General features: G+C 59.7%; 1 protein-coding gene across 2 annotated transcripts; it reads right to left on the bottom strand.

Moving 5' to 3' along the window:
- Positions 1-937: 937 nt before the first annotated feature.
- Positions 938-21,838, bottom strand: Tle2 (TLE family member 2, transcriptional corepressor). 2 transcript variants are annotated; one of them, XM_070002492.1, is made up of 20 exons: positions 21,501-21,838; positions 21,284-21,381; positions 20,797-20,860; positions 20,434-20,478; positions 17,150-17,212; positions 15,345-15,419; positions 14,992-15,175; positions 13,942-13,961; positions 13,293-13,400; positions 12,867-12,911; positions 12,401-12,550; positions 10,591-10,729; positions 9,903-10,063; positions 9,207-9,283; positions 7,556-7,805; positions 6,546-6,793; positions 6,316-6,463; positions 3,208-3,358; positions 2,224-2,300; positions 938-1,177 (listed from the first exon to the last, which is right to left on the bottom strand). In XM_070002492.1, the coding sequence occupies exons 1-20, from the start codon at positions 21,522-21,524 to the stop codon at positions 1,070-1,072; spliced, it is 2,235 nt and encodes a 744-aa protein (XP_069858593.1). In that variant the 5' UTR covers positions 21,525-21,838; the 3' UTR covers positions 938-1,069. The 2 variants fall into 2 exon arrangements, with proteins under 2 accessions (XP_069858593.1, XP_069858594.1); XM_070002493.1 differs by having other exon boundaries at positions 14,992-15,172.
- Between the last annotated feature and the right edge of the window lie 298 nt (positions 21,839-22,136).

Raw genomic sequence — 22,136 nt, 5'->3', positions numbered from 1 at the left:
TGAATGATTCCTATCAGCGTGGCCCATGACCCCTGGTTTGGGGACAGTGACTGTGGGCCGGGCCCGGGGAGCCACCGGGGTAGAGCAGGCCGGGCAGACCCACCCCAGTTCCCGACACTTGGACCCTCTCCAGGTGTGGCCTGGGCTCCTGTTTGGATGTGGTTTAGGGGACCCCCCAAAAGACTCATGATGGCGAGGATTGGCCGCGGTGATAAAGGGAGGTGGGGTCCACGGCCATACCACCCTGAACGCGCCCCATCTCGTCTGATCTCGGAAGCTAAGCAGGGTCGGGCCCGGTTAGTACATGGATGGGAGATAAAGGGGGGGGGTGTCATTGGGGGCGTGCCCTCCCGCAGGGGCTCATGGGACCTCAGCCCCAGGCTCTTTACCCTCTGGCCAGGAGAGTGGGATCTGGCAGTGTCACCTCCAGATCTGAGGTCCTGAGAGCAGCCAGCCACAGATGGGAACCTCAAATCCCCAAGTCCACATACACTTTTGCCCTTTGTAAGTTTATCACCAGCCCCAGGGTACAGGAAGTGGGGACCAGAGGCATCTGGGGGGCGGGAGGGGCCTTTACCAAGATGGACAGACCTCCTTGTCTCACGTAGAAACTTTGGGCGTTTTTGTGGGGCTTGATCTCAGGGCCTGGCGCAGTCCCTGAGCTCTTCCGCTCAAGGCCAGCGCACTATCACTTTGAGCCACTTCCGGTTTTCTGGTAGTTCATTGAAGAGAACAGTCTCGGGGCCTTTCTTGTCCAGTGTGGCTTTGAACCGTGATCCTCAGATCTCAGCCTCCTGGGTGGCTAGGATGACAGGCGTGAGCCCCTGGGGCCCAGCCCTGCAGAAGTTCTGGCAGGACTAGGATGTGGCTGGGTCTTCTGGCAGTGACGAAGGAGGGTAACCACACAGCCAGTTCCCCACCCCGAGACAGAGGCAGGTGTGAGAAGAACATTTATTCCCCTGAGCCACGCCCCACCTCCGCAGGGAAGGCCAGGGGGTGGGGGTGGGGACGCCCAGGTCCCCATCCCGGTCACCCCAGGGAGCCAGACTGGGCGCAGGGGAAGGTGGCCTCAGTACACCACCTCATACACGGTGGCTTTCTTGTCCCCGGAGCCCGTCACGATGTATTTGTTGTTTTTGGAGATGTCACAGCTCAGGACGGAGGATGACTCCTTGGACTGCCAACCGGGAGGGGGTGGGGTGGGGAGAAGAAACAGGAAGAGGGGAGGTGAGGAGAGGACCACCGCCATGGTGCGCCGGAAACGCCACACGCTCCTGGGACGTCTGATTTACAGCAGCGCCACTTACAGTGGTTTGACCAAAAGATAGTGTGAGGCCGGGCGCTGGCGGCTCACGCCTGCCATCCCGGCTGCGCAGGAGGCTGAGATCTGAGGATCCCGGTTCAAAGCCAGCCTGGGCAGGAAAGTCCATGAGACACCTCCAACCGATTCACAAAAGGAGCCACAAGTACAAATGCTTTCCTTGTCTACTAGCACGCAGCACTTTAGGGTAAAACAGGTTGCAAGAAATGATTTTCCTCAGGTAATGTGTGTGCTGTGTGTAAGACAGGGTAAGTACGTTTAGTATGTATCAAACAATGGCATGTGTATGTGTGTGTGTGTGTGTGTGTGCGTGTACATGCATGCACTGGTACTATGGCTTGAACTCAGGGTTTCATGATCCGACTTGGCTTTTCTGCTCAAGGCTGGTGCTCTACCACTGGAGCTCTACCTCCATTTCCAGCTTTTTGGTTATCCCATTGAAAATAAAAACAGCTGCACAGTTTCATTGCCCGGGTTGGCCTCTAACAGTGATCCTCAGATCTCAGCCTCCTGATGAGCTAGAATTACAGGCTCAGGCTGTCTGTGCTTGACGGGTCCAACAGGTTTACCAGAACCCACCATCCTAAAGGTCTCTGGAAAAGCGTGAAAATCCTCTCACAGGAGACCTGCCCTCAGCCATCCAGAGCAGCAGGATGCACAGTAGCTAACAAGTGGACATGGACAGGTAGACACCCAGCACGCTCCAGCCTCACACTGGAGTATTACTCAGCCATGAAAAAGCAAGCTTTGACCATACTACATGGAGGCAATCATGCCCAGGGCGAGAAGCAGACGCATGAGAGGAAATGTCTAGAATAGGTGGATCCAGAGGGAGGAAGCGGGACTCTCGGAGGGGGTTCAAACATGGGCGGTGCGCTCTTGCCCCGTCCCCTTCAGTGTACCTGAAAGATGCTGGCTCCGTAGGGTGTCCTCCAGGCGTTCAGTAGGTTGTCCTTGCCCGTGCTCACGAACCAGCGCCCTGTTTGGGGAGGGCCGAGAACAGAGGCGTGAGATACAGGGCAGCCTGCGGCCTGGGCCTGGGGCTCAGCGTCTTCCTTTGTGTGCACATGGTCCAGTGAGCATTCTAGGGGACCCTGGCTGAGCCACGTACAGGCTGCCCAACTCGGTTACTCCAAGCCTCAAGAATTTTGTTTCATTTTTTGTTTTGGGTCAGTCCTGGGGCTTCAACTTGTTGCCTGGGCACTGTCCCAGTTTTTGTTTTTGCTTCAAGCTAGCACTGTACCACTTGAGCCACCACCGCTCCATTTCTGGGTTTTTGTTTTGTCTTCCTCAGTTAATTGGAGAGAAGAGTCTCACACACTTTTGTTGGCTGAACTGGCTTCACACCATGATCCTCAGATCTCAGCCTCCTGGGTGGCTGCGATTTACAGGCGTGAGCCACTGGTGCCCAACTTCATTAAGTATTGGCTTTTTAGTGTAATCCAGGTAATATTTGAAATGTTAGCTGGTCTTTTTTATTATTTTGTCGGCCATGGGGCTTGAACTCAGAGCCTGGACACTGTCCCTGAGCTTTTCTGCTCCAGGCTGGCTCTCTACCACATTGAACCACAGCTCCCGTTCTGGTTTTCTGGTGGTTTATTGGAGATAACTGGACTTTCCTGCCCAGGCTGGCTTCACACCATGATCCTCAGATCTCAGCCTCCTGAGTAGCTGGGATTACAGGTGTGGGCACCAGTGCCCAGCAGATTATATGCTTTTGATATACTTATGCTCACAAACCATCTGATAGTCACCAAACTTCACTTTTTCGGGGGGAGAGGGGAGGGGAGAAGGTGGGGAGGAGGAAGACAGCCCTGCCTGGCCCAGAAACAACCCGGGATGACGGAGGAGGTGTAGGGAGCCCCCGGGCAGCGCAGGCACCGTACCACAGGAGGCGAATTTGAGCGAGAGCACGCAGCTGTCGTGCAGGTGTAGCTGGTACTTCTCGGGCTTCCGCACGTGCAGCACCTCCACGTTGCTGCTCTCCATGCCCACAGCCAGCCAGTCCTGGTTGGGACAGTGGCCGAGGGAGAAGATCTAAAGGGAAGAGAGAGCAGTGGCGAATCCAGACTCTCTTTGGGGGGAGCTGGAGGGGAGATCCTCAGGAGCAACACATCAGTAGCATTCCCCCATTCTTCCCCGCAGGCCCCCGCAGTCAGGAGACAGGCAGCTGGCCCAGGGCCGGGTGCACAGCGGGCCCAGTGCGTGTTGAGTCATTAATATTAATCAGAATTACACAGAACCCCGGGGCCGCACATCCATTTTCTACTGTGAGTGCACAGGGCTGTGGATGGGGGTGGGGGGATGAGGGGGGAAGCAGGGAGGGAGGAGAGGAAGTGTGGGGAGGGCCATGGTCGCCCCCCCTCCCCCTTGAGCAGATGGTAGAGGCTGAGGAAGCCTGGGCTCAAGGTCACTGTGCACGCTCAAGGTCACGGGAGACCATGAAAGAGGTCTGGGAGCCAGAACTTTGGAGACCCAGCTTGGAGCTTTGCCAGGGCTCCGGGTTTGTTTGGATTGGAAAAGCACAAAGTGTTCTCCTCGTCGTTCTGTGCTGTACCCCGCACTAGGCACCCTGAGGACAGACGCTCTGCCCCGTGCCAACCTCGCCAAGTCTCACTGACAGACAAGGCTCCAGTGGAAGCCAAGAATGTACTGCAGAGCCGGGCACCGGTGGCTCACGCCTGAAATCCCAGCTACTCGGAAGGCTGAGGTCTGAGGATCATGGTGGGAAAGTCCGTGAGATGCCACCAAACCACTGAAAAAAAGCTGGAATTGTTGGGCTGGGAAGGTGGCTCAGTGGTAGAGCACTTGCCTTGCATGCATGAGGCCCTGGGTTCGATTCCTCAGCACCACATAAGCAAAAAGAAAAAAAGTCAGAAGTGGCGCTGTGGCTCAAGTGGTAGAGCGCTAGCCTTGTGCTGAAGAGCTGAGGGACAGCGCCCAGGCCCAGAGTTCAGGCCCAAGACCAGACCCCCCCCAAAAAAAGTTTGGAAGTGGCGCTGTGGCTCAAGTAGTATATCATTGGCCTTGAGCCAAAGCTCAGGGACAGCGTCCAGGCCCTGAGTTCAAGCCCTGGGATGGGCCCACACACCAAATAAATAAATACATTTATAGTAGAGAAGTGTGAAGGGCTTTATGCATCTTCCTGCCCGGTAATGGTGCTCACACCCATAATCCCAGTTACTCAGAAGCTGAGAGCGGAGGACTGATATTTGAAGCCAGCTTGAACAGAAAAGTCCATGAGATTCCATCTCCAATAACCAACAAGCAGGAAGGACGTATGGTTCAAGGGGTATAGCACCAGTCCAGCCAAACAAGCTGAGCAAGGGTGAAGCTCTGAACTACTAAGAACCAAAGTGTATAAGCTAGGAATGTGGCTCAGTGGTAGAGTGCTTGCCTAGCAAGCATGAAGTCCTGGGTCGATTACTCAGTACCACATACACAGAAAAAAATCGAAAGTGACTCTGTGGCTCAAGTGGTAGAGTGCTAGCCTTGAGCAGAAGAAGCAAGCTCAGGGACAGTGCCTAGCCCCTGAGTTTAAGCCCCAGAACTGGTAAGAAAAAAAAAGAAAAACAACTAAACCAAAGCGTGCACCACTAGGAAATGTTCCCACACAAAGTGGGACCATAGCCAGGCGCTAGTGGCTCATGACTGTAATCCTAGCTACTCAGGAGACTGAGATCTGAGGATCTCAGTTCAAAGCCAGCCCGGGCAAGAAAGTCCTTCAAACTCTTATTTCCAATAAACCACCAGAAAACCAGAAGTGGCGCTATGGCTCAAGTAGTAGAGCGCTCACCTTGAGCTGAAGAGCACAGGGACACTGCCCAGGCCCAGAGTTCAAGCCCCACAACTGACAAAAAAAAAAAAAGTGGGACCAGCCAGTGGAACTTGCAACCCAGTTAACTTGAGGAACAGGGATGGACAGGTATGTCCACCTGCACCCCTATTTCCCCATCAAAGAAATCTTGAAGCCAAAAGTAAGCAGAGAGATGACAGAGTCTGGTTGGCCTCAGGTTTTCAGGAGGAAGGGCAAACCACAGATGGGCCTTTAAGGATGAGGAGGAGGGCTGGGAAGGTGGCTCAGTGGTAGAGCGCTTGCCTTGCATGCCTGAGGCCCTGGGTTCGATTCCTCAGCACCACATAAGAAAAAAAAGCCGGAAGTGGTGCTGTGACTCTAGTGGTAGAGCGCTAGCCTTGAGCTGAAGAGCTGAGGGACAGCGCCCAGGCCCAGAGTTCAGGCCCCACGACTGGACCCCAAAAAAAAAAAAGGATGAGTAGGAGTTTGTCAATTGGAAAAAAGGAAGACACACAGGAAGTGCCTTTTGTCTGAAGACCACTAGGAGCAGAAATCTCAAGGTACCCTGGGGCAACTGTGTGTGTGTGTCAGACAGACAAGCAGGCAGGCAGGCAGGCAGACAGACAGACCAACTATAGAAACCCTGAACAGCAGGTCCAAGAGCTGACAAACCCAATGTATAAAACCTGAAGATCTAGCCTTGGCCTTCCTTTGGCATCGTTGCTGGACTCCTGCATCTGGGGGACAACCCCTGCCCCTGCCCCTGCCCTCCCGGCCCCTGTCCCCTGGCTCCCGGCCCCTGCCCCTGCCCCCCAGCCTCAGCCCCCGCCCCCTGCCTCCTGCCCCCCCCACCCCTGCCCCCTGGCTCCCAGCCTGTCCCTGCCCCTGTACCCCTGCCCCTGCCCCTGCCCCTGCCCCCTGTCACCCACCTCCTGTCCTGCCCCCCCTGCCCCTGCCCCCGCCCCTGCCCCCCAGCCCCAGCCCCTGCCCCCTGCCTCCTGCCCCCCCCACCCCTGGCCCCTGCCCCCCACCCCCTGCCCCTGCCCCCCGCCCCTGCCCTGTCCCCCACCTCCTGTCCCTGCCCCCCTGCCCCTGCCCCTGCCCCCTGCCCCCCGGCCCCTGCCCCTGCCCCCCGGCCCCTGCCCTCTGCCCCCCGGCCCCTGCCCTCTGCCCCCCGCCCCCTGCCCCGCGGCCCCACCTGGGAACTGAAGTTGTGCTGCTGGAGCTGGCGGCCCTCCCGCAGGTCCCAGCAGCGCACGGTGCTGTCCAGGCCTCCCGTCCACAGCCGGGTGCCGTAGTCAGAGATGTCGATGCAGCTGGCCCCGTCGGTGTGGCCCTGGAACTGCCTGGGGAAGGGAGAAGGGGAGAAGGGGCCCGGTGTCCACCCCCGGGGTCCCCGTCCGCCCTGGGCCGGGCCACGCCACCCACCTGACCATGGTCTGGTTCTGCAGGTCCCACACCACGATGTTGCCGTCGCTGCAGCAGGAGAAGCAGACCTTGGCGTCGGGGCTGACGGCCAGGGCGTAGCAGGCCGGGGCCGAGGAGGTCAGCTCGGCCTTGATGCGCGGCGTGGGCGCCGCCAGGTCCCAGATGGACAAGGTGCTGGCCTCTCCGCCCACGATCAGGCTGCGGCCGTCGGGCAGCAGCTTGCAGGAGCGAATGTAGTTGTCCCGGTTCTGCAGCCGGCAGAGGACAGAAGCAAGGGCAGGGCTGGGCCCGGCCCGCAGGCCGGCCTGCGGGGTGCCATCCACCCCGCCTCGATCCAGCACCGCCCCAGGGCCTGGCCCTGCAAACCCCACCCACAGCTGCAAACCCCACCCACAGCTGCAAGCCCCACCCACAGCTGCAAACCCCACCCATTGGCCTGCAAGCCCCACCCATCCGCTGCAAACCCCACCCATCCGCTGCAAACCCCACCCATCAGCTGCAAACCCCACCCACAGCTGCAAACCCCACCCATCAGCTGCAAGCCCCACCCATCGGCCTGCAAACCCCACCCACAGCTGCAAAGCCCACCCACTTGGCCTGCAAGTCCCACCCCATGGGCATATAGTCCCGCCCCACCGACCTTCAAGCCCTGCCCATTAGCCTGCAAGTCTGTCCATCCACTCACAAGCCCCACCCATCAGCCTGAAAGTCCCACCCCCACGGTCTGGAACCCCGCCCCCCCTCGGCCTACAACCTGCACATCCGGCCTTGGTTTACTACCGTTTCTACCCCAGTTTAGCGGTGACCCCACCCACTGTGGGCCGAAAGACCATTAGGCCCCACCCCCGAGAGGGCTACAGGCACCAATTGGCTTACACGGAAGGCTCGCCTACATTAGCATCGTAAGCCCCACCCATTACCCTAAGCCCCGCCCCTGCCACCTTGTAACTCTTTCCTGACTGGCTCCAGGCCTGAGCCCCGCCCCTCCCGGGACAAAGCCCCGCCCTCACCAGGCAGTCGAGCTGGGCCACGGGCGTCTTGGTGCCGGGCTGGCCCACGTCCCACACCTTCACGCAGCCCTTGCCGCCCGTGTACACGTGCTGCGTGGAGCCGCTGATGGTGACGGCGCAGACCACCTCGCCGTGCGCCAGCGTGTGCAGCTGGCGCGCGTGCCGCGGGATGCCCGTGCCCACCAGCGCGTCCGAGGGGAAGGGCACCGGCTGCATCTGGCCGTCGGCGGACACGTGGAAGGAGTAGGCCCTGCAAAGCGGGGGGCCTGACCCGGGTGGCCGCGGCGCGCGCCCCCCGCCCTCCTCCCGCCCGTGGGCGCCTCCGATCCCCAGCGAGCGGAGCCCGGGGCGGGCGCCGGGGCCGGGCAGGCTGATCCCCAGCGAGCGGAGCCCGGGCCGGGCAGGCTGATCCCCAGCGAGCAGAGCCCCGGGGCCGGGCAGGCTGATCCCCAGCGAGCAGAGCCCCGGGGGCCGGGCAGGCTGATCCCCGGCGAGCGGAGCCCCGGGGGCCGGGCAGGCTGATCCCCAGCGAGCGGAGCCCCGGGGGCCGGGCAGGCTGATCCCCGGCGAGCGGAGCCCCGGGGGCCGGGCAGGCTGATCCCCAGCGAGCGGAGCCCCGGGCCGGGCAGGCTGATCCCCGGCGAGCGGAGCCCGGGCCGGGCAGGGGCGCAGGGCCCCGCCGGGGGACGGTAGCCCGGAGCCCACTTAAATAGCCCAACTTCCTCCTGTCTCTTTTGGTGCCAGCGCTAGGACTAGGACTGGGCGCTGTCCCTTAGCTGTTCCATTCAAGGCTGGCGCTCTAACCACTCTGAGCCACAGCTCCACCTCTGCCTTTTTGGCGCTTCGTGGGAGATAAGAATGTCACCGACTTTTCTGCCTGGGATGGCTTCGAACCGTCATCTTCAGATCTCAGCCTCCTGAGCCAGCTAGGATTTCGTGAGCCATTAGCATCCGGTACCTAACCCGACCGTGAACAGCTAAAAGGTCAGTTGAGCTACCGGGGCCAGTGAGTGCTCAGACCACACACGCTTGCAGGCAACCCGAGAGGACCATGCTAAGTCTAGAATATTCTCAGACGCCAGGTGCAGGTGGCTCACACCTGTAATCCTAGTTACTCAGCAAGTTGAGATCTGAGGATGGTGGTTGGAAGCCAGCCAGTACAGGAAAATCCGCGAAACTCTTATCTCCAATGAAGCACCAGAAGTGGCGCTGTGGCTCAAGTGTTAGAGCACCGGCCTTGAGCAGAAGAGCTGAGGGACAGCGCCCAGGCCCTGAGTTCAGGCGCCACGACCACCACCAACAACAAATACTCCGACTGCAGAAAGTTGTAGTGATACTTGCCACTAGGTTGTTTTCTAGGGTCATCTCCCCGCCTCGCGCCAGGAGCCCCTCAGTCCTGACGGCCACAGGAGATGGCCAGTGTCCCCTAGGGCAGTATCCACCCTCCACTACACACACACTCCCCATAAAACTACCAGCCTGCATTTGCTGTTTTCCCCCTGAAACTCATCAGAGAACCCCCATTACCCCATAGAAGGGACTTTCAGGAAGGGTCAGGAACTAGGAAACCCCCAGGTCCACCCCACACCAATCCCTCAGGAGGGTGGGAGGACAGCTGGGTCCGAGTGGGGAGACCCTCCCCAGTACTCACGGCTTTCCACCAGGGATGCTGGGCAGAGAGGAGGAGATGGACGACCCCCGGAGATGTGGGTGCGACTCAAATACCATCTGCCAGAAAGGACAAAAAAGTTCTCTCCCAGCCACCCGGGTCCTGTTCCCTCCCGTCTCCTCCCAGGCTCACTGGTCCTGACCCCCCCCCCACACACACACATTTATCAGAAGACCGGATCTGTGTCAGGAAGCAGAGACAAGAGCAGAGGTTTGCACTGCAGGGAACCCCAGAGGATCTAACCAGCGAGTCTAGAATTCCAGACTTGCTACAGACCAGGGGTTTGCAAAGCCCCCAGAACAAATCCAGCCTCCCACTCCTGCTCTTTGGAAATAACTTCCCAGGGACTAAGCCTTTTGCTTTTTGTTGTTGGTGGTGGTGGTGGTCATGGGGCTTGAACTCTGGGCCTGGGCGCTGTCCCTCAGCTCTTCAGCTCAAGGCTAGCGCTCTACCACTTGAGCCACAGCACCACTTCCGGTTTTCTGGCCTGACACTTGAGATCCTCCTGCCTCAGCCTCCCCAGTGCTGGGATTACAGGCATGGGGGTGCTGAGACCATCAGATTGTCTTCCCTCCTGCAGTGTGAAGCAACCTTCCCCATTCCCACTCCTCCTGGTTTACTTCCCCAAACACACCCCTAGTCTCCTGCTGGGGGCCCCCCCTCACCCTGAACACTCACCATGGGAGACCGTCCATAGACCACCGAGCTGCTGACTTGGGGGGACAGGTGGAGGCTGACATAGGAGCTGGGCATGGAGAGGTCCCCATTGAGGGTGCTGTGGGAGCCCAGGCTGAAGGACGTGGTGAAGGGGCTGGACAGAGTCAGGGGGCTCCGCAGAGCTGAGCAACAGGGGACAGGATAGGCCTCAGACCTCTGTACCCAGATCCCGCTGCCCACAGCAGCCCTCTACCTCAGCATACCCAGAGCTCCACACATTCCGTTCCTGTGACTGACATGCCTTTCCTTGCCTTCAATTGGCGAACTCCTACACATCCTTCAAAACCCACACCCTAGTGTTGAGTCCCTCCTCCTCTAGCCCTGATCCTATTGGGGGGGGGGCAGATAATGAGGTCTAGTCATTTCCACCACTTGGTAGAGGACATGTCCTGAAGCCAACTTGTTTCAGGGGTCACAGAGCCCCGCCCCCCACCCCCCCTCACTCAGCTTTGCAGGGAGGAAAGTGAAGCTCAGAGAGGTTGGGTCACCAGCCCAAGGTGGCATAGCTAGCCAATGGCCAAGTATGACTCTTTCTTTTCTGGGTACTAAGTAGAGGGAGTCACTCTGACTGTCTATCTGGGCCTCAAGTTTCTCCACTATTTTCTGCAAGCCAGAAGGAAGAGGGTCCCTGGGATGGACGGGGGCTCACCGATGCTGTCTGTGGACGGCGCAGGCTTGGCGGCCAGCTGGCAGAGGTGGCTGGCGGAGCTGGGCCCGGGCGTGGAGGCGTCCTGGGGGGGGGAGGAGTCAGAGGACTTGCAGGTGGAGGTCCCGGTGGGAAGGTCACTCTGCGGAGGAGAGAGTCCAGGGCTGACCGCCAGGCTGAACCCCGGCACCGGGGGTGGGGGGGTGCGGGGGGCCAGGGCCAGGCTGAACCTCGGCACGGGGGGGGGGGTGCGGGGGGCCAGGGCCAGGCTGAACGCCAGCACCGGGGGTGGGGGGGGTGGGGGGGGCCAGGGCCAGACTGAACCCCAACATGGGGGCAGGGGGGGCCAGGGCTGACCGCCAGGCTGAACCCCGGCACTGGGGGTGTGGGGGTGCAGGGGGCCAGGGCCAGGCTGAACCTCGGCACCGGGGGTGGGGGGGTGCGGGGGGCCAGGGCCAGGCTGAACCCCAGCATGAGGGTGGGGGGGGTGGGGGGGCCAGGGCCAGGCTGAACCCCGGCACTGGGGGTGCGGGGGTGCGGGGGGCCAGGGCCAGGCTGAACCCCAGCATGGGGGCAGGGGGGCCGGGGCTGAACCCCAGCATGGGGGGCACCCAGCAGCCCAGGTTGCTGCTCAGAAACCAGATAGTTTCTGAAAAACCAGCCAGGGCACAGAAAGTCCTTGGTGAGAGTCTTATCTCTAAGTAACCAGCAAGATGCTGGACTGGAGGCGTGGCTCAAGCGGTAGCATTCCAACCTCGAGGGGGAACAAAGCTAAGGGATAACACTTAGGCCCTGAGTTCAATTCCCCCACGCCCCACGTTTTTCTCTGGGTGTCACCATCTTTGCAGAGTCATATGCCAAGAGGCTGGAAGGCACCCCAGGAGAGTGGGGAGACCTCTGCGTGCTTCAGAACAAAGCTGCCCTGTGCACCTTCACCCAACATATCCCCGGAGAAGAGAAGACACTAGATGGGCGCCGGCGGCTCCCGCCTGTCATCCTAGCTACTCAGGAGGCTGAGATCTGAGGATCGCGGTTCAAAGCCAGCCCGGGCAGATAAGTCTGTGAGACTCTTATCTCCAGTGAACCACTAGAAAACCAGAAGTGGCGCTGTGGCTCAAAGTGGAAGAGCGCTGGCCTTGAACAAAAGAAGTCCAGGGACAGCGCCCAGGCCTTGAGTTCAAGCCCCAGGATGGGCAAAAAAATAAAATAAATAAACAAAGCCCTCTAAAGTAAAATTTAAAACAACAACAACAAAAACCCCACTAGAGTCTGAGCTCTAACCTCTGGCGGTTACCATGGCAACGGAGCTGGGGAGGAAGGGAGGGAGGGAGGGAGAAGAGGAGCCTGGAAACTGATGGTCTCTGCTGGTAAGTGCCAGGCAGGGGCGGGGCAGCCCTGGGGGGCGGGGAGAGGTCCCCAGTGCAGCTGCATTGTGGGTACTTTTTACATGATCAGGGTCTCTCGGGTCCAGCCCCCTTTCCCTTCCATTCCCCGGCTTTTCCCTCTCTTTCCTTCCCAGTGTTTATTTCCTATTTATTTCAAGAGCTCTTCGGTCTCCATGTAGGGCAGCCAGCCAGCCTCCTCTGTATTTTCTAAGCTTTGTGACAAAGTTACCTTTTTAATATTTACTGACTTTCCACAGAGTGCAGGAAAAAAACCAAGGGGCCGAAGAATCAGGACAGAAAAAGTACACTGCTCCAGCCACGCTGAATTCTCATTGTCCTGTGTCCGTTTCCAGGCCCCCCCCTTCCCGTCCTGCAGGATGGTTTATAAAATGAGTTTCAAGGCTCCCCCAACCCGTGCTCTTCCTTACCAGGCCAATCTCTTTGCCTCTGGGGAGCGGTGAGCCAAGGCTAGAGGCCAGGGAGGCTGGACTGTCCACCAGGTCCCGCCGTGCGGGGACACAGATGGGCGCCTTCCCACATGGGGTGGTGGCCGGGCTGGGGGGCTCTGAGGGCTGGTCCTGGGTTCGAGGAGGGGGGTGGTTGGAAGAAATCGGTCTGTGTGTTCTCTTCCCACGTCACCCTCCAGCCGGGCACCCTGGATGGCCTTGGGGACCTGGAATAAACCTCCCAGTGGCTCAGATCCGGGCCTAAAAGTCTGACGACAGCTGCATAAGGGTAAGGCCTCAGTTTCCCCTCCTGTACCCTAAGAGAAATCAGCCTGGCGACCCCCACTTTTCCTGGCCTGTGTGGACCCACGCTAGGGGGTCTGGGCTCCCCTCCCCAGCCCCACCCGCATGCCCTGTGCTGGGGGCGGGCGCGTGGGCGCACACCTACCTCGTCCACCACCAGGTTGTAGTCGCTTTTGTCCTCATCGCTTTCCTGGGAGAAACATGGGGCGGGGGAGCCGCCGCGGTCACGCCCTGCCTCCCGCCTCTGCACACCCCTTCCCAGCCCCAGGACACCCCCCTCTGTTTTGGGAGAGGGGTGGGAGATGGAGGCCGGAGTCCTGAGTAAAAGCCCCAGGATGAGGAAGGAAGGAAGGAAGGAAGGAAGGAAGGAAGGAAGGAAGGAGAGATGGAGGGAGGGAGGGAGGGAGGAGGGAGGTCCAATGCTTGCACAGCGGAGGGGCTCCTGGGATCAGAGCCGTTACAGACTCCAGCCTGCTAGCAGAGTCTCTTCTGATTGGCCAGTGCTCCGCGAGCCACGGGACGGAGGCAAGGTTCTTGAGTGAGGCTCGGGCCGGGCCAGGCCCTGACTCACATAAGGTCCAGACAGCTCCTTGTCCTGGGTCCTCTGCTTGCCAGGGCCCCCGGGGACGCTGGGCGGCTCCTCTTCCACCAGGCTCTCAGGGGGCGAGGGGGACGCGCTCTGCAGGGAGAAGGGACAGGTGCGGGTGAAAGGTCAGAGCCCCGGCTCCCAACCCGGACTCCAGACCAGGCCGGCTCTGACTGCGATCCTCAGAGCTCAGCCTCCTGAGTCAGTAGGATGACAGGCGTGAGCCACCGGCCACCAACTGTAGGTTGGAATTCTTCCCCCCACAACCGCCCTCCCAAGTCCTGGGGCTTGAACTCAGGGCCTGGGCGCTGTCCCTGAGCTGCTTTTGCTCAAGGCTAGCGCTCTACCACTTGAGCCACAGCGCCACTTCTGGCTTTTTCTCTTTATGTGGTGCTGAGGAATCGAACTCAGGGCTTCATGCATGCTAGGCAAGCGCTCTACCACTGAGCCACCTTCCCAGCCAAGACTGAGTAAAGCAAATTCCGATGCCTTGGGCATCTCGCTCACCATAAAGCCCCCGGGACTCCCAGTGTGAAAGTCAGAACTGCAGTCTCTCTAGACCCCAGGGCTCTCCCCCCACTGTACCCCCAGACTCAGGACAAGCAGCAGCTTTGGCTGCTAGGCCTCAACGTACCCTGCTTGCAGTTCTCTCCACTGGAGGATGGTAGGAGGCAGAGAGACAGACAGACAGAGAGAGAGAGAGAGAATATGAAGGTTTCATACTCGTGGAGTACAGAGTACAACCCAGTTCATAAAACCTTCCTCCCAGCTGAGAATCTTTCTCTCTCTTTTTTTTTTTTTGGGGTGGGGGCCTGAACTCAGCCTGGGTGCTGTCCCTCAGCTCTTCAGCTCAAGGCTAGCACTCTACCACTTGAGCCACAGCGCCACTTCCGGCTTTTTTCTTTTTTGTTTATGTGGTGCTGAGGAATCGAACCCAGGGTCTCAAGCATGCAAGGCAAGCGCTCTACCACTGAGCCACCTTCCCAGCTGAGAATCTCTCATCCAAGTCCAGATACCCCCAGTGGCTCACGCCTGTCATCCCAGCCACTCAGGAGGTTGAGATCTGAGGATCACAGTTCGAAGCCAGCGCAGGGAAGGAAAAATGCACATGACTCCTATCTCCAATGAACCACCAAAAAAATAAACCAGAAGTAGAGCTGTGGCTTAAGTGGTTAGAATGCCAGTGTTGAGCAGAAAAAAAGTTCAACATCAGTGCTTGGACCTTGAGTTCAAGACCCTGGACAGGCACCAAAATAAATAAATAAATAAATAAATAAACAAACAAGGGGGTGGGCTGGGAAGGTGGCTCAGTGGTAGAGCGCTTGCTTTGCATGCATGAGGCCCTGGGTTTGATTCCTCAACACCACATAAGCAGAAAAAGCCAGAAACGGCACTGTGGCTCAAGTGGTAGAGCGCTAACCTTGAGCTGAAGAGCTGAGGGACGGTGCCAGGGGACGGTGCCAGGCCCTGAGTTCAAGCCCCACAACCAACAAAACAAACAAACAAAGAATCTCCTATATTTATCCCTGCAAGTAGTGCACTGAATCCATTCATGCCCAGAGAAGGCTAGCAAACTCCCCAAGGACACACAGCACTAGGGATTAAGTACAGCCACCACACGGCCACGGCCAGTGTCCCCCAGCCCTCTACCAAAGCCCCCCGCCCCCGGGATCACCCCACTCACCCCCTGATCCCTCGGCCTCCACCCCTGCGCGGTCCTCTTTGGCAGCGGCTGCTAGCTGGGCCTGTGCAGCCAGTGCTCCCGACAGAGCGAGCAGCCCAGTGGCACTGCCCCCCACCAGCCCGGCCGGCCGCGGGGTGAGGGGCACCGGCGGGGCATGATGGGATAAGGGCTGGAACTGCTGCTGCTAGAGGGGAGAAAGGATGGGCCAGGGCGAGCAGGCCAGGCACCCACCGGGCACCCCAGGCTGGCACACAGATTGGTCAGGATCAGTGTGAGCAGAGGGTCTGCAGGGTCGCCAGGGCCTCGAACGCCCACCACGCCGTTTAGCGCTTGTGGGGTGTCAGGACACTCACCCCAATGAGGCTGTTCAGCTCGCCCACCGTCACCTGCTTGGCCCGCTCCACCGCCTGCAACACCTGCTGCTGGTGCTGGAACACAGAACCCACACTAGAGGGCGCCCCCCCCCCCCGCGCCCCCCTTCCCTACCCTGCGCTCTGCTCCATCCATATCTTTGTCAAGTTTTTTTCTTTGCTAGTCCTGGGGCTTGATCTCTGGACCCTCAGCACAAGCCAACAGCGCCCAGCCTGCCCATGTCTTCACTCTAATCCCTGCTCCATTCCCCCCACCCCTCTTTTTGTCAGTCGTGGGGCTTGAACTCTGAACCTAGGCGCTGTCTCTCAGCTCTTCAGCTCAAGGCGAGTGCTCTACCACTTGAGCCACAGCACCACTTCCGGTTTTCTAGTGGTTTATTGGAGATAAAGAGTCTCAAGGACTTTGCTGCCTGGGCTGGCTTTGAACCTCAATCCTCAAATCTCAGGCTCCTGAGTAGCTAGGATGGCAGGCGTGAGCCACCAGCGCCTGGCCTCTGTCTCCCTTTCTTTCTGTGCCAGTATTCAGGCTTGAATTCATGGCATGGGCGCCACTGTCCCTGAGCTTTTTTTTTTTTTTTTTTGCTCAAGGGGACACTCTATCACTTGAGCCACAGCTCTACTTCTGGCTTTTTGCTGGTTCACTGGAGATAAGTCTCCTGGATTTTCCTGCCCTGGGCTGGCTCTGAATCCCAGCCTCTTGAATAGCTAGGATTACAGGAATGGCCACGGGTACCTTCTCCATCCTCTCTCCCTCTCCTTCCCTCCTCTTCCACTTCCCTCACCCCCCCCCAACTTCTCCCTTGGTTGGTACTTGTGTTGTAATACAGAGCTTCCTACATTCTAGGCAAACACTCACTGGATCCATGGAATATGAATTTAAAAATAGGCTGGGGCCAGGTGCCAATAGCTCACACCTGTCATCCTAGCTACTCAGGAGGCTGAGATCTGAGGATCGTGGTTTGAAGCCAGCCAGGGAAGAAAAGTCCCTGTGAGACTCTCATCTCCAATAAACTACACACACACACACACACACACACGCACACGCACACATACACACAGAGCTGGAAATGACGCTGTGGCTCAGGAGACAGGGCACTAGCCTTGAGCACAAAGAGGCTCAGGGACAGCGCCCAGGCCCTGAGTTCAAGCCCCAGGACCGGCAAAAACAAGATAGGCTGGGCCCAGTCGCTGGTTTCCCTCTCCTGCGGGGGTAAGCCTGGCTACTCAGGAGGCGAAGCTCAGGATCGAGCTTCCAGGCCGCGCACTTCTGCCTCTGTGGCTCTGAGTGGCTGTGTCTGTGGCTCCCAGGACTGAGGGTGGAGTCCACAGTCCCCCCCTCCCCGTCCGCGGTGGCTGGGCCCTGCTCTGCCCTGACCGAGCCCCCTGAGGCCTAGCACCTGAGACCCCGCACCCCACTGCTGCCTGCAGAATACGCTCACAGGAGCTCTACCCCGGCGGCCATGTCCCTTTACCTCTCCATCCCTGGCCCGAGGGCCGGCCTTCAGCTGCCCCCAAACACGCCCCGCCCCCTCCATTCACACCACGCCCACTATGCACACGCCCCGCCCCCTCCATTCACACCACGCCCACTCCTCGCTTATACCACGCCCACTATACCCACGCCTGCTCTCTGCTTACACCCCGCCCACTATGCGCATGCCCCGCCCCCTCCGCTTCACCACGCCCACCGTGCCCACGCCCCGCCCCCTCCACCTGTGCCACGCCCACCGCGTCCACGCCCCGCCCCTCTTCCCAAGGACCGCCCTGGCCTTCCGGGCGCCACTCACCTCCTGGGTGAGGAATGGAATAATCTGAGCGCAGATCCCACTGAGCCGCTTCACAATCTCAGCCTGGTGGGGAAACAAGGAGATGAGTCAGGGGCTGAAGAGAGAACAGAAGACCCTCCATCCACCCGTACCCCCAAATGGTAAGAAGCATCTGCAAGAGGAGAAAGATGACAGGGGTGACATCAATCAAAATGGATTTTATCGTTTGTCGGCCCTGGGGCTTGAACTCGGGGCCTGGGCGCTGAGCCTCTTGGTGCTCAAGGCGAGCGCGCTACCACTTCTGGGTGTCTGGGGGTTCAAGGGAGATGAGAGTCTCACGGACTTCCCTGCCCAGGCTGGCTTTGAACTGCGATCCTCAGCTCTCAGCCTCCTGCGTCGCTGGGATGCCAGGCGGGAGCCTCCGGTGCCTGGCTCGCTGTATTCATTATAAACTTATTTGTTGAGGGCCTGCGTACAACTTAAAGGTTTGACAGATAGATTAAAGAAGCATTTGCAAATCTATGGGGTGAGGAAATGGAGGCCGGGAGTGAGGCTGCCCGGGGCAAGGCCGGGAGCCAGGAGTGAGGCCGCAGGCTGCAGCTGCAAAGCCACCCGTGCCGAGGCGCAGGGCCGTCCAAACAATGAGGGGTCTGTGCTGGGCACCCACACAGGCCAAGCAAAACTACTCACTGTGAAGGGCCCGTGCTCGGCCCGCCCAGGACAGGTGCGCTCGGTGCATGTGCAGGGTCTGCATGTCGCCCCAGCAGAGTGCGGCACACAGCCAGGCTCCCAGGGGTGGGGCCCTGGCCCGTGCCCTCTGCCCGCCCCCCCCCCTGCAAGCAGGTCTGTTGCCCACATCCATGATACCAAACCATGCTCCACACCAAACACCCTCCCGGTAAGCTGGGCGCCACTGGCTCATGTCTATCATCCTCACTATTCAGAGCTAGATATTGAGATCTGAGGATCAGGGTTCAAAGCCAGCCCGGGCTGGTAAGTCCTTGAGACTCTTATGTCAAGTATCAAAAGGGAAGGAAGTAGAGTTGTGGCTCAAGTGGTAGCGTGCAAGCCTTGAACATAAAAGCATCCTGAGTTCAAACTCCAGGACAGGAAGGAAGGAAGGAAGGAAGGAAGGGAGGGAGGGAGGGAGGGAGGGAGGGAGGGAGGGAGGGAGGGAGGGAGGGAGGGAGGGAGGGAGGGAGGAAGGAAGGAAGGGAGGGAGGGAGGGAGGGAGGGAGGGAGGGAGGGAGGAAGGAAGGAAGGGAGGGAGGGAGGGAGGGAGGGAGGGAAGAAAGGAAGGAAACAGAAGAGGGAGAGGGAGGGGGAAGGGAGGGAGGGTCTGGGAATGTGGCTTAGGTGTGGAGCGCTTGCCTAGCATGGAGGAAGCGCTGGGTTTGGTTCCTTAATACCACATACACAGAAAAAGCAGGAAGTGGCTCAAGTGGTAGAGTGCTGGTCTTGAGCAAAAGAAGTTTAGGAACAGTGCCCAGGCCCTAAGTTCAAACCCCAGGACTGGTCAAAAAAAATAATAAAAGGGATGGGGGGGGTGAGGGGAAGAAGGGAGGAAGAGAGGACAGAGGACAGAGGGAGGAAAGAAGGGAGGAAATGGAGAGGCTGGTAACTGATGCCCGTAATCCTAACTACTCAGGAAGCTGAGAATCGAGGATGGCAGTTCAAAGCCAGGCTGAGGAGGAAAGTCTGTGAGACTCTCCAGTTAACCACCAGAAACTGGAAGTGGCACTGAGGCTCCACATAATGGAGTGAAGTCTTGTGCAAGAGCCCAGGGACAGAGCCCAGGCCCTGAGTTCAAGCCCCCCCACACCAATCAAGAAAAAGAAGGAGGAGGAGGAGGAAGAAAAGGAGGAGGAGGAGAAGGAGGAGGAAGAGATGGAGGAGGAGAAGGAGGAGGAGGAGAAGGAGGAGGAGGAGGAAGAAGAGAAGGAGGAGGAAGAGATGGAGGAGGAGAAGGAGGAGAAGGAGGAGGAGGAGGAAGAGGAGGAGAAGGAGAAGAAGAAGGAGGAGGGAAGAGGAAGAGGAGGAGGAGGAGGATTACCTACAAAGCCCACACATCCCCTGAAAATCATGCCAGGCCCGGTACCCCAAGTACCCACACTCCTAGCCCACCCTTCTTCTCCACACCCCCCGGGACCCTCAGCATGACACTCTGCCACTGATTCTAATATTCCAAAGAGAAGAATCTATGAGTCTGATAGGGGTCTATCTCAGACTCCTTTGAGTCTATCTCAGAACCCGGGGTGATACTCAGAACCCTAAGCAGAGCCTGGGAACCACCCAGCATGCTAGTCAATCTGAGAGCCCTGAGGATCTACTTCAGAAAACTAGGAATAACTGGGCACCAGTAGCACATGCCCATAATCCTAGCTACTTGGAAGGCTGAGATCTGAGGATCATGGTTTAAGCTAGCCAGGGCAGGAAAATCAGTGAGACTCTCATCTCCAATGAGCCACCAAAAAGCAGGAAGTAGAGCTGTGGCTCATGTGGCAGAGTGCCAGCCTTGAGTGAAAAAGCTAATGAACAGCACCCAGACCCTGAGTTCAAGATCCAGTACTGGCATGAAAGAGAGACAGACAGACAGACAGACACAGGGACAGAGAGAGAAAGAGAGAGAGAGGAAACAGAGAGAGAGAAAGCTGGGAAGAACTTCAGAACTGTCCAGTCTTTGAGTCAATCTCTGAGACTGGGAACAGACTCAGAAGCTTGCGTTCTGAATCACAGCATCAGACTCAGAGTAGGCCCGTCCCACCAAGACCAATCTCCAAAACTTTCCAAATTGCAAGAAAGCTGGGTGCCAGTGACTCATGCCTGTAATCCTAGCTACTTCGGAGGCTGAGATCTGAGGATTGCAGTTCAAAGCCAGCCAGGGTGGGGATGTGTGAGGCTCTCCTCTCCAACTAACCACCAAAAAAACCACAAGTAGAGCTGTGGCTTGAGTGGTTAGAGTGCTAACCTTGAGCCAAAAAGCCCAGGTCCTGAGTTCAAGCCACAATACCCGCACAAAACAAAACAAAAACAAAACTGCAAGAGAATCTTGGGCCTCGGTCATCCAATTCCCAGTCTCCAGGTTGGAAGGGATCTCTCCAAGACTGCCCACCCACCCCCTCCTCCGAAGACACCAGTCACTTCCCCAGCCTGTGCTGAGTGGCTTCTGTCCTCCAGATTGGCCCAATGGGACCTCGATGGAAATTCCAGATTAAGACGCCCCCTCTCCCATGCCTTGGGTTTGCCTGCTTCCAGAGACCTAGGCTCACCCCATCCACAGCTCCCCGCACCCCTCTCCCGGTTACCTGTTTGTGCATCTCAATGTTCAGTCCGTAGGACATCTCGTAGTACTGCGAAGGAAAGGCCATTAGAATGTCCTAAGGACAGGTAGATGCTGAGGGACTGGGGATCCATCCCAACAAGACATAGAACATCCCCCCCAGCTCCAAGGGGTCCCAGAAAGGGAGCCCAGCAAGGGGAGTGGAGACAGACCTAGGTCAACACAGCAGGCGTCCCCGGGAGGGGTGGGGCTTGGCCCACAGGGGCTGGGAGCCTGGAATCCCAGCCAGCCTGGCTTCCAGGCAGGAAAAATGAGGCTCAAAGGGGTGGGGGGGGGGGATCCGGGGTGGGGGGGAATCTGAGCAGGGGCAGCGGCTCTCGGGCCTGACCATAACATAGTGTCGCTGCATCTCCGTCTTCTCGCTGGCCAGCTTCTCACATTCCAGCTTCAAGCTTGGGGGGTGGAGGGGGAGAGAAGGTGTAAAACGGGGTGCACAAAGTGACAGTCTGGGGGGGTCTCGTCTTCTCACACCTCCAAGATCCCATGGTTCCTTCCCACACCCACCAATGCCTTCCACATTTCCGGGGTTCAAAACGCCCCACACGGAAAGGTCCCCCCCAGAGTCCCCACCTTCCTCCCACTTGGGTCTCCAGCCGGACGCTGGCCCCTGGCCCGAGGCCCCGCCCCGCGCCCCAGGCCCCGCCCCTGGCCCGAGGCCCCGCCCCAGGCCCAGGCCCCGCCCCGCGCCCCAGGCCCCGCCCCTGGCCCGAGGCCCCGCCCCTGGCCCGAGGCCCCGCCCCGCGCCCCAGGCCACGCCCCTCCCGGGCTCCAGGTGCGCTGCCCCGGGCGGGGTCCCCCCACCCCGCCGCCCTCACCTGTGGTACTGAGCCTGAAGAAACTGGAATTCCTCCTTGATGCGGTCGCAGATCTCCAAGATCGAGAACTTGAAGGGCTGACCGGACTGAAGCGGGGTCTGGGGGGGGGGTGCGGGGGGCCCGGGGGGCACACCGGGGTGAGTGCCCCAGGACGCTGGGAGAGAAAAAGTAGGGGGGTCCCTGCCAGCCCCCTGCAGCCCCGGGCCCCTCTACTCACCGGGTGCCTTCCTTGGGGGTACATCCTGCCGATCCGGGAGCCCCCCCGCGGGGTGCGGGAGGCTGGAAGTGGGGCGGGGTGGAATTGGAGGGAAGAGCTGCACACGGGGGCGCAGAGTGCGGGGGGCGCGCTCGCGTGGGAGGGGGCGGATGGGGCCCGAAGAAAGAGGCGGGCGGGCGCGGGGCAGGAGACCCGGGGCGGGGGTCCCCGCCGTCCCCCTCCCTCCACCGCACTCCCCGCCCGGCGGGGCGGGCGCGCTCGGGTCGCGGGGTCCCCGCTTCCCCGGGCCCGGGAGGCGCAGGCGCGGGGCGCGGCGCGGCGGGGGCGGCCGGGCCGGGGTTCGGTGCGGGCGGGCGCGCGGGCGCGCGCGGGCGGGCGGGCGGGCGGCGGACCCCGCGCGGAGCCGCCTCCCTCCGGCGGGGCTCGGCCGGGAGCCGCGGGCTGAGCCGCCTTAAGGTGGCGCCGCCGCCCCCGCCCCGCCCCGCCCCCGCTCCACGCACGCACACCCCCCCCCTCCCCTGCACCTCCGCGCCGCGCCCCCTGACCACCGGGGAAACTGAGGCTCCCCCACACCGGGCCACTGCCGCCTCACACCGGGGGGCTGGGGAGGGGTCGGCCGTGGCTTCCCCCCAGCCG

Source organism: Dipodomys merriami, unplaced genomic scaffold (genome assembly GCF_024711535.1).
Source record: "Dipodomys merriami isolate MVZ:Mamm:240054 unplaced genomic scaffold, mDipMer1.0.p SCAF_6, whole genome shotgun sequence".
NCBI lineage: Eukaryota > Metazoa > Chordata > Mammalia > Rodentia > Heteromyidae > Dipodomys > Dipodomys merriami.
This window is presented reverse-complemented; position numbering and strand designations above follow the sequence as displayed.